We start from the raw sequence: 12139 nt of genomic DNA on the forward strand, positions 1-12139 counted from the left end.
TGCATGAAGCAGGAAGAACATTAAAAGGTGAACTGTCATTTCCCTTGCATGAGATTAGAATAAGATAAGAATTAAAGATTCACAATGTACATGTATTTAAAAATAACTACTGTTGCTGATCAAACAAACAGATCAAGCCACCAATCAAACATTTATGTCCCTATCCCTAGCAAAGAAATCCAGTTTCGTCATACTACAGTTTTCCAATGCTTCATAATCATTTACAGTTACACATTTTACTAGAAGCTAAAGACTGAATCGGTAAAGAAATTGCTGAACTCGTATTGTTGTCCGATGTGTACACAGAACCACGAGCTTGTATCACCTGTACACGTCTGTGACAGGACTGAGGTTGCGTCATATACTAACAACGTGGCACTATTCATGGCAAGGCGTCTGCTGCAAATGATTGTTAGAGTCTGCCGGGAATTAATTTGTTTCCTTAAGACTGTGTCGACCATTATTAACAGCTGACCGACTTGAAGCATCACGCCATATGTCAACTGGGTCAAGACAACAAATGAAAGTGGGTGTTCAGTACTTTTGAAGCAGTTTTGACCGAGATAAACAGCGAATATTCAACGTGTACTTTAATTCTTGTTTTGGCTGATAAGAGTTTGATCAACAAGCGAAAACCCATCTTTTCCTGTCTTGCAAAAAAATATTTTTAATCACTACTATCTTGTACAGCTCATACAACTCATTCGCACACACAAATCTGAGTACAATTTGTCATTTACGCGACGAATGACAGAAGTAAACAAACGCAACAGTAAACAAACGATGGAAGCCAGTTCAACATGAAGCGGTTCTTACCCGTTGGTGCTCGCAGCCCAGTTGAATAAGTATGCACTATTTTACAATGATTTCGAACTGTCAATGATTTTTCACAAAAAGAAGAGAGCAGGCGTAAGTTTGCGCAGACACAATGTACACAAGCATCTCGGTCGAAGGTTCTTCACAGTCAAAACAATCCCATGAGACCGTGCGATAAGGGAGATAACTGCTTAGATCATGCATCCACTGTAGATCATACGAGTTCCTTCCCCTACATCGTCACGCGTGTACCTTCCCTGTCCTCACAATCACACGCTAGGCACGGAGGAGAGATGTCGTAGGCAGAGAACACATACATGTATATATAAATATATGTGTGTGTTTGGGGCACCCTGTAGTGTAGTGAGAAACTCAGGGCTCAGATCTCTTCTCGGGACACTGTGTGTATATATATGCAAATTATAGGCATAAATATACAAGAACAATGTTTCATTCAACCTTTATTATGTTCATGATATTTTGGACATAAAATTATTTTCTTTAGTCACCCCTTCATGGGTATGAACAAACTGAAATTAAGCACAAAAACTAATTTACCCATAAAATGTTCTCATATAGAACTTGAGTAAATGTTCAAGAAAATACCTATAAGACGTACAGTGTTATACAACAAAAGGAAAACTGATACTAAAGAATGACAAGATATCAAAACTATTACAAATAATGTTTATAAAATGGCTACTTTTTCTCAGTAGAAGCGTTTTGTGAAGCAGAAGAGGCTGCATTAGGATATTTCACAATATTCTAGTGATAATTTTCCAGAATGAAAGAAAAAGGATTAATTGATAAGTGATGGAGTCTCACGTGATTACAGCAAACATCATGTCTGTGATTTGGTGACAGAGTTTAAGTGATCACAGTAGGGATGGTGATCTACGGCATCGATAAAGTGTGATGTGGTTGTGCAAGTTTCTGCAGCCCTGGTGGAAGGGGAAGGATATAATGTGTGAATAAAATGAAAATAAGTTCAATCCCGGCTAGCGTTGCGCGTACTGTGTTAAAGACAGCGAGTATTCACGTCACGTGACAACGAGATCATGCGTTGCCGGCATCACGTGCGTAGCTTGGCACTGACACATATCGGGACAGTGGGAAGCAGCAGCAGTCGGTTCGTAAAGTTGATATTAGCCTGAAACAGAATCAACAAGTTGGTTTTTAAAGACACTGACATAAAGTTGATATTAGCCTAAAACATAATCAACAACAGTGTTTTTTTAATGACCCTAACACACACACACACAGACACATACTCACGCACATCTCAAATACCACTTAGACGAGGTAATTTAGAGCTGAAGTCCGAAGTCTTAGTGTTATGACACCCGCACTCGACACACCACTACGAGGGAGACTCACCGGTGTGAGGTCACAGGGGGCGAATTGAATTCTGGGAAGGACGTGGGCGACTGCCATCTTGATTTCCAGCAGTGCCAGACGCATACCAATGCACTGACGAGGACCCAGACCGAAGGGAAGCAAGGAGAGGATACTTTGGTGCACAGTCTCAAACCTGGCATCAAGTAAAGAATGTGAGCATCAACTGATAACCTTGTGTAGCATTAGTTTACTATAGCCTAAACTACTGAAAGGGTTAGCTAGTTTTTTTTAGAAATAGGTAAAGAGAATGTGTTTATGTAACAAAGTCTTGCTACAGTTTTACTCAGAAGCTGTACCTCTCAGGCTTGAAGAGGTGGGGCTCGGGGTAGTTGGTGGGGTCGTGGGTAGCGGCGTAGATGGGGATGAAGACGCTGGCGCCGGGAGGAATCGTTACGCCGTTGACGGTTGCAGTGGAGGCGGCGCGTCGTCCGATGCTACAACAGAGAAAACGCGCTTTGATTGGTCCACGTGATTCCATTGCTTTTCACTAACACTGAGGACAACACAGATTCTTGCTCTGTTTGCTTTGTATAATTTACAAGGAGACGAGGCAAATATTCGCAGTCTTCCTCACTCGACACAGGATAAGGTGCGTGGGCAGGACACAGTCACACGAATGAATACATATATCTGAAAGTAATAGGAATGAGAAGTAAGTATATACATCCCGCTGGAGTGACGCATATGTTTTCCATAATGCAATATTTTATTTTACCGTGAAATGCCAAAACACATGTGGAATAGTGGATTGATACGGTAAGAATCCTAGTGTGTCTAAGAGGGGGCTAATGGGAGAGCGATGAGCCCCCACCGCAAGTGGAATAGGGGTGGGTGAATATGTGAAGGGTGGTGCAGAATTTAAAATGAGCATTCTTACAGTGGGGTGCTGGGATACATTCGCAGCGTCTCCAGGATTACGCAGTCCAGGTACTTGAGTTCTGCCAGGTGTTCATAACTGATTTCTTCCTGATAAAAAAAAGAAACGGGACAAGAACATTGTAAAACTGTAAATTTTCTCTTAATTCTTTTTTTCGTTCGTTTCTCCTTATATGTAAAATGACTATAACCAATCTGTTGCACACAACCATGTGCATCTTTCCACATACACACACAATCCTCCGAGTTCATCGTGTTCTAGTCTGTCATAGAAAGAATCACCCATCTCAGCTCTTCATTCGTTTTGATGACATGTCTAGCGCATCCTGCCTAAAGCTCAACCAGTCACCACAGATAATGGCTGACACTGACATGTCTCCACAACCAGTCACCACAGATAATGACTGACATTGTCATGTCTCCACAACCAGCCACCTCACCTCGCCAATCACCTGCTGGATCTCGGCCAGCACCTTGTCTTGCACGTCCTGGTGGATGGCCAGGTGGTAGGTCAAGAATCTCAGGGCTGAGGCCGTTGTTTCGAAGCCAGCCAGAGCGATGTTGAAACACTGGGAGACAACCTCTTGCTGAGTCAACACTGCACACAGAATATTGCGAGGTAGGACCACTGATCCGGAACTAAAGAATGGATCCTATTGTTGACTAGCAATGTTGGAACTCGTAAGACATACTTTCTTAGTATTTGTATGTTGTGCCATTGTATTTTCCTATCTTTTGTAATAATATAAATAATAATAATAATAATAATAATAATAATAATAAATAATAATAATAATAATAATAATAATAATAATAAAAAATAATAATAAAAAATGTTCATTATCTTCACACTAGCAATTTCCCGGCGGTAAATAAATGAGTTTATTCAGAAGTAACGTGTGTGTAATGCACCTCATGCCATTACAGGTCACGTGATGAGTGCACCGCAATAAGGCCAAATGTCATGTGTCATGTGACGGTGACTATGAAGTATGTGACAGTAAAGTATCTCGCTAGCAGCGACATACATTTTGTGGGTTTTTTCCCGAAAGGTTCCTCCGTGACGTCATGCACGTGCTGACCTGGCCTGACCCTCAGGTCAAGAAGCTGTTGGAGGAAGTCCACTCGCTTCTGCAATGATTCGTTTACTTGATTATAATAATCTTCTCTCAGCATTATTAGTAATAACATTAATTGATCCACAACACCCTTGTTAATACTGAGGTATGATGAGCAACTGCGTGTTGCTAAAGCTAAACATTAAATTAAAACTTTCTTTCTTGTAGGTAATGATTTTTTTAAAAACGAGATTAGAACATTAAAATTGAAGTTTTAAAAGTTGTTATATATATGTATCTTATCTTTGACGGTTCAGCTTGTGTAATAATTCAGATCTTTCCCTTGAAAACATATTTAAAGTTATACATCGAAACATTCATTTATAATCTACCTGGTAATAATTTAAAGAAATGAACGCCACCCTGAATTAAAAATTAAAAATACCTAACAAATCCGTGTGATGTTGTCGAAAGTTTGTCTGACTGGGTAAGTAGAGGTACCGTAGTTAAACTTACGTGAGAGTCTGTCGGGTGGATGTCTCGCTGGCGAATGAGAGAGTCCAGCAATGTCTTGAAGAAGCTGGCAGCGTTGGGAGGAATGGCCACGAAACCCAACCAGCGAAGAGGCGCTTCTAGAGCTGGGAATATTCCTAATCAGAGTGGAATATACCAGATGTTCATCACAGGACGTAAGTCAACGTACAGAAGAACGTAGTTTAGTCTAATAAGGTAAAACAATCAAGTCTGGTTATTTCTGTCTGGAATGAGAAAAGACGAGGGAGTGAATCGAATTTAAGAGACCTTGTGCTACGAAACGCAGTGTGTGTGTTTGTTTATGTGTTTGTTTGTGTGTTTGTTTGCTTGTGTGTGTGTGTGTGTGTGTGAGACATTTACCGACGAGGCGGACAGGTAGGGAGTCGGCCACAGTGCTGGCAAAAACCTCGTTCATGGCCGACAACATCTGTTGTTGTTCCGGTCGCTTGTCTGTCAACATCTTGGTTTCCAGTCCTAGAGCCGTACCCGCAATCACGTCCATCGTGAAACGCTGGTACAGACTGACCAACACACCATAAATGATTTATAGAATGGCCAATAAAGCAACAGCTGGCATACACTGATCACTGATACACAAGTAATAATGGACAACCAAAATCTTTTTTTGCTGGAGAAGAAATTAAGCTTAATTATAGACTTATAGACTAGAAATAGTAAATGAAACTCGCTTGAATTTTCAAGAAAACACTGACAGATCATGCTTCAAGGATCTTAGAGAGAAAGAGAGAGGAAAAGGAGAAAGAGGGATAAAGAGTGAGGGAGAGAAATAGAGAGACAAAGAGAAGAGAAAGAGAGGGGAAAAAGAGGGAGAAAGAGAGAAAGAGTGAAGGTAAGAAATAGAGAGACAAAAAAGAAGAGAAGGAGGTGATTTTCTCACTCTTTCAGATCAACAATATCCTCTGCCTTGGCGTTTTGTTCCAGAACCGAAGTCAGAGTTTGACAGCAGTTTGTTATGTAAGTCATTACCTGCAAACACCGAGAATTTCACATGTTTATATTTAATTTCTTCTTGAATAAAAAGCTACATTAACAGTTCTAAGTAAACATAATGCCTCATCTTCCAATGAAAGTTAAGGTCATCCCCTGACCTTTTGCGAGGGCATCAGTGATGTGTAATGTTGAAACATTTAAACTCTAAGTACAAGACTTGGGCTTATGGCAGATGTCATGCTTGGTTTCCTTAATTTAAATCTGTAGACAGGCTTTTCAGTTAAGGGCAGTACCCTGACATCATTGCGATAACGATGGACAGGAACGACCACTCACTGCTTTCAGTTTTCCGGAAGTAAAAGAAGGCGCCATTGCTAGTCTGTAGCGCCGCCACGTGTCGCCCCCAGACAGGAAAAGGTTACTCCTGAAGTAGTCTTGTGTTAGTTCAGCCGTGATAAACTGCAACATAACTGTTCACATGTTAGTGTTCACAGGAGTAGTCCTACCAGTAGTCACAGTTAATAAGAAAATTTACTCCTCCATAGTTTTCTAAGAAAGTTTATTGGTGAATGACTGTCTCACCAGTCTTCAACCCGACATGTGTCATGGCAGGAAATGAACCTTGGACTTGTTTGTTTACATATCTGTTATGTCTACTGAGCAGTTATGTGATTAACTGGGAGGCCAGGAAGGCTCACGTGACGGTCAGTGAAGTTGTGGAACTGTTTCACCATGACCTCTTTGAGTATGGCAGGGTCAGTCGTGACCAGCACCGGCTGACGAGTGAAGTAGATGCTGACAAGACAAACAATGAAGTGTGAGGTCAGACATTGATACAGCCATAAATGTTATTGTTTTGTCTATAACTTTACATCTTACTCGCATACAATGAGCTTTACATGTTAGGATACTTCTTACAATATCAGAACATCTCATCAGTAAAGTGATCTCGTTCCACTCAATCTCTCTAACTGGCAATCTCCTTTCAAACCAAACTTTTCTTGTTTATATGACCTTCTGACCCAAGTTATTTGATTACAAAAATAGTCATACATTCCATAATAAGTGTTTATTTTTAAAATGTCGCTCTTAACCGGTAAATGTTTGACCAAGCTCTGTAAAGGTTTTACAGGAAAAGATTTTCTAAAATAAGTCAAAATTTGTTTATACTTGTTTAGTTAAGAACATAGACAAACCGTTGTGTACTTAAGGTTAGATGATTTAACTGCAATATTCTTTATTGATTTACTTAAAATTATCGTTAAGTGCTTCATTTATTACAAAAGCTGTTGTAATTCATTAGTACATCAGCGGTTACTCCACAGACTGCGATGAAGGACTTACCCATAAGTCTTACCATATGTCTTCCTCCATTCTTCAAAACTTGCTAGAAATCCCTACAAAACCACAAATACAACATGTTGTAGAAGACAGACATCAAAATGTGAGAAGATCTGAGACATCAGTAGGGTGACACAACTTCAGTTACAGTGAAATAACATGTTTAGGAGGTTGCAGAAGGAGAGGACAGCATGCCACAGAAGACCTGGTCCACCATCAGACACAAGCTGACTAACCCCAGCAATCGTGGTGGAGTAAGAAACTAACATTCCATGGATTTTAAGTGACACAAGAAAAGATTTAGACCACAGGTCTGCAGGATTATAGTAACTGTAGAAGTTGGTGCATTAATAAATGCTTAGACTATGAACTCTGACCTTTGATTGAAAGTCACCAAGGTTACCCACGAAGGCGGAGGGTCTGGGGCCTGGAATGCCCAGGCGAGACCACGTGCTGAACGTCCAGATGCCGTACCTGAAAGAAGAAAGGAGGACAGCAAAGGATGAAAGTAGATTAGAATACAGTGAATTGTTTCCTTTTCACATTTTGGTTCAGCATAAAGACAGTTAAAGTGCTGAGCAGTATAATGTACAATTGTACAGGGTTGTACATCATTCATGTTAGTACTTACAGGTACACCAGCAACACAAGCACAATCAGCAGCAGCGGCAGTTGCCATGGAAACGTAATTCCAGTTTCTGTTGTAGACATGGTCAGGGTGTAGGCTCCAGACTACGAGCTCTGCAGTGAGGGTGTGGATGATACCCACAATAATAATGTTGAGAAGTCAAAGGTAGTAATGTTTATTTATACAGATCCTTCCTGTCAGACACTCCAGCAATACTCAGTCCATGGCGGGCATGGACAGGTGTGCATGGACAGGTGTGAGAATGTCAGACAGCCAAAGCCTTTCGAGAAAACTTTCTAATAGGTCAAACCCAGACAGATAAGTACGAATCTGAGGTGGAACCGGCTAGTCACCTGTTCAGTGTCCACTTGTCATCATTTGCGCTATCACGGATCAGATACTTCTGACACTACTACTTAAATGACTACTAGAATACTTCAAACCTAAAAAAAGGAAGGAAATAATATAGATAAAATGGCGTGGAAGAACGAGTAGTTTAAAAAAACAGCTAATGACAAGCTTTATCTTATTTATTATATCCTGATGATAGGCATACCATTGCTCTGCTACCCCGGGGTCAGTCCAAATCTTTTCTTCATTGCAGACTTTTTTTGGAGTCACAAGTAATGCACATCAACAAACAAAACATAATCCACAAACTGTCTGTTCTGAGAGTTTTGGTCGCTTTGTAAGAATCCGACAATGTTTAGTTTTTCATAATTATCAACGGCCACCAATAAACACACAACAAACATTGTGTTTTATTTGTAAAATAAACATACCGCCCTAGTAGAGCTTTAACGGGCACGTGACCAGAATTTTATGAGCCAGTGGATGTAGGCGCCATCGTACCTACAGGTGAAGATAATGTACAGGTGAAGATAATGGTTAGTTTGGCTTGGTAGAGCTCGCATGCCACAGAAATTTGCCAAATGCATGGTCACGAACTCGGCTAGAAGGCGAGAGGAGAGGGCAAGAGGGCAAGAGGGCAAGAGGGCAAGAGGGCGAGAGGAGAGGGCATGAAGACAAGAGGAGAGGGCAAGAGGGCAAGAGGGCGAGAGGAGAGGGCATGAAGACAGGAGGAGAGGGCAAGAGGACAAGAGGGCGAGAGGAGAGGGCAAGAGGGCTCTGAGTGTTGTACATTATGTGACAAGGTGTTCCTCGTCGGTGAATTGGTAACCAAGATATAAGAAAACAAATATGCTATCATGAAAAGCCGACCTCTTCAAGACTTACTCGCTAATTTACATGTTGAAGCTCCATTCTTTATTTTGGTGTATAAAAACAATGTTGTAAATCTGTAGACACTACTGTTTGGACTCATGGTCGTCAATGTATAATTTTCTTATTCATTTATAATCTCAGTTGAGTGAATGTATTATGCTTAATTTATTTATTATTTTTTTATTTAAATTTATTAAATAATCAGAACAATCAAGAAGCTAAATTACTTTGAGAAAAATACTCACTAAAAGAAACGAAATTACAATGAAAAATAAGCTATAACGAAAAAATTTGATAAATGATAGAGAATAATGAAAGGAAATATATTTTCGAGAAGTTTAGACAAGCCTTAAACAAACAGCACATACAAGAAAAGAAAACAAAAAATAAACAATTAAATGAAATTCTTTCGATGACTGTGATTATTAGCTTTACTTAAAAATACTTCTTTTTCTGTTTATGTATGGTGATATCTGTGGGTTGTATATATCTATGTACCTGTTGATGTTTATGTTAATGTTTAGGTGTAAATGTAAATGTAAATGTGAGTGTGTGTTTTGTAGTTCTCGGGATAAGCATCTCCAAAGTAAAGTACTCCAGTGCTCGTTTGATAAAACACAAACTAATGGTGAAGTTTCACTGCAGTTTTATTGAAACTTATTGGGTGACGTCACCGTTGGGCCGTTGACTGAGTGTCCAGTCGTCGACAGGGTACGTGGCTGAGTCAGCCAGCTGTCTACCTGCGACCTGGTATCCAAAGCAGACGTTTGTTTTCTGCCAGCGCCTCGGCTGCTGCTGCCGGTGATGGCTGTCGTCTGCTCACTTCTTGCTGCTGGTGGTCTGACCAACCATCTTCACAAAATAACGACAACAGCAGCAATCATTATTATCAGTAGAAGCTGTACAACAAATAACAAGAAACACCTACAGACACATGGTTATGCCTCTTAAACAAGGACCTGTCTTCTAAATTACAATAATAACATGTACAGACAGTAAAAAAAATTAACGAGCACAACTCAGGACATTCATAAAGTTAATAAAAAAACAATTTATTATATACTTTTCTTGCTTAACTGATTACAGTTGAGTGTAAAGACATAGAAGTTATATCCAAGCATAATCATAAATATAAGAAGTCATTTAGTAAACAGATTATCATCACGAAGTTATCAGTAGCGATTATTTCAGATTTCTTTTGACAGATATCAGGGAACCAAAACGCTTGAAAATGTTACTTTGTATACTTTATGTAATATTTTACAACGGACGTTTCCGTTTTTTATTCTTATTTGTAGATTTTTCTGTATTATTTTAAATTGTGCTAGTTTCTTTTTTTATCAGCTAAAAACTTGTAAGTTTTGTAAGAACTTAAACAAATAAATGTATCGGTAAATAACTGTACTTACGTGTGACATTATTAAACTAGCGCCCACACACAAACACACAGACACCTACACGCGCACTTATGTAAGTATGACATAACATATAGGTACCCAGTATTATAAAAGTTCGTATTTAGTTGTAGTTCTCTAAATACTCACTAGGAGTGGCTGTCACCATGACGACGCTGAGGAGCGCCAGGAGCACGATGACACTGGCCTTCATCTTGCTTCCACACGGAGACGATGATGATTGTAGATAACCTTCAGGTCGATGTTGAAGTCCGATGTCAGTGACTGCCAGGTATGCGACCTTTATACCTCCTGCCTGTAATTACACCTTCACAGGTAGACACTGGAATTGTTCTACCGTAAACAGTCACATCGAGAAAGCTTTGTGTGTCTGTCATGGATACTTATTAGCATATATTCACGCAGAATGATATATTACTTTTAAATTGTGTGACAAATAGAAAATGTGACAGGACCTCCAAACGTTATTTATAGCGATGTATATTTTAAAAGATATGTATATAGATAAACCTGTTGAAACAAATGTGGGAGCAGTTATTGCAATATCATGTTCAGATGGAGCGATAAGAGACATCAGTATTTAAACAAAGGACACAAATATTTTCACCTGACAAAAGATCCTGACTGCTGCCTATCAAGACCACAAAGTTCATTAATCAAAGCCAATCACAGACCAGCTACACGAGTCGTTGTTAGAGACAAAAGGACAAAAGGACCTCAGCCTATGAAGATTTTTTTATCAGTAGTCTGTCGCTTTTTTTTAATTATTTTTTTTGTAGTGTTGGCTGTTACATTTCAAAGACATAATTACTGGTGAAATTTTTCCAAGTAATATTTTGAACACATAGACATACGCCTTCGGACAAACTTGTTTTTCGAAATGCTTGTGGATCTTTTATGCTAATATTGGTCCAATGTGTGGTGAAGAGAGCAAAAGTGATCCTGTCCTCGCAGGTCGCCATGATTATGTTCAAGTCTCAAACAGACGGCGCGGTGTTTGGTTTGTTGTTCTCGTTCTCTTGATGGCAGACTACTCATGTTATGTGGGGATGTGGAATCAAGCCTTAGTCTAATCGGGTACATAGCCTGAATAACTTAGTAACTCCACCCATCATCGCTAAATTCATATTTTTCAAAGAAAGAGTAAGTGTCATTAAATGTAATTATAAGTTTAAAAAAAATTCTAAATTCTTGTTTGAAGAAGAATTTTCATCGCGTGTTCTTAAAGTGAACAAACTATTGACCCCACATACAAAGAAAGCAAGAATCGAAGGAAAAATGAGTGAAGATTGTGTTTGGTTATTTATATTTTGATGATAACAAGTTGAGTGCCGATGATGATGGTACTCGTACTTCTGGCCGCCCTGTAAATCATCCTGCTTCTACTGATGCTAGAAACGATCGGGTGGACATTAGGTTTGACTGGTGTGGTTCATGGTTCGTATGATATCATTTACATGGCCCGTGAAGAAACGATTCCATTCAATTCATTTCTGCTGCTTGTGGCCCTTGACCCCGGTACCTCTCCCAACTCACCATCTCGACCTCTTGGTTCATCTGCTGACACACGCTCACATACATGTGTTGAAAGTCAATGGTAAATGTGAAGTGGATTTAACAAAAGTCTGTGCCGGAGGATTATTTTATGTATAATATTACTACAGTAAGGTTTGTTGATGTATGTAAATAAAGGCTTCATCATTTGTTGTGCTGACCGTCGTTGTGGTAGAAGTCCTTTTGGAGGTCTCTGAGAGACAGAGACCAGGAGAACTGTAGGCAGCACGTGTCTTGTATACATTGTAGGCACATTCTAAGTTTTAATAGTTTAAAAATGTATTTTTATAATAAAATAGTGATATGATGTTGGCGGCCATGTTTTACTGGTGACGTCAGCACAT

General features: G+C 39.6%; 1 protein-coding gene across 1 annotated transcript; it reads right to left on the reverse strand.

The window, feature by feature from the left end:
• Nucleotides 1-1260: 1260 nt before the first annotated feature.
• LOC112555859 (cytochrome P450 3A43-like) lies at nt 1261-7843 on the reverse strand. The gene is made up of 14 exons (XM_025224403.1): nt 7606-7843; nt 7352-7448; nt 6978-7030; nt 6332-6428; nt 5970-6092; nt 5581-5669; nt 5043-5203; nt 4665-4798; nt 4119-4221; nt 3531-3688; nt 3092-3180; nt 2511-2648; nt 2194-2347; nt 1261-1966 (listed from the first exon to the last, which is right to left on the reverse strand). Exons 1-14 carry the CDS (start codon nt 7683-7685, stop codon nt 1889-1891), a joined length of 1554 nt encoding a protein of 517 aa, XP_025080188.1. The 5' UTR covers nt 7686-7843; the 3' UTR covers nt 1261-1888.
• Nucleotides 7844-12139: the final 4296 nt, after the last annotated feature.

Source organism: Pomacea canaliculata, linkage group LG14 (assembly GCF_003073045.1).
Source record: "Pomacea canaliculata isolate SZHN2017 linkage group LG14, ASM307304v1, whole genome shotgun sequence".
In the NCBI taxonomy this organism is placed as follows: Eukaryota; Metazoa; Mollusca; class Gastropoda; order Architaenioglossa; family Ampullariidae; genus Pomacea; species Pomacea canaliculata.

Coding starts and splice junctions, on each gene's coding strand:
- LOC112555859 (XM_025224403.1), bottom strand. CDS start 7,685: ATGTCTACAACAGAAACTGGAATTACGTTTCCATGGCAACTGCCGCTG. Junction 7,031..7,351: donor TTGGTGACTTTCAATCAAAG/GTCAGAGTTCAT, acceptor GTGGTTTTGTAG/GGATTTCTAGCAAGTTTTGA. Junction 1,967..2,193: donor CCCCCTGTGACCTCACACCG/GTGAGTCTCCCT, acceptor ATTCTGTTTCAG/GCTAATATCAACTTTACGAA.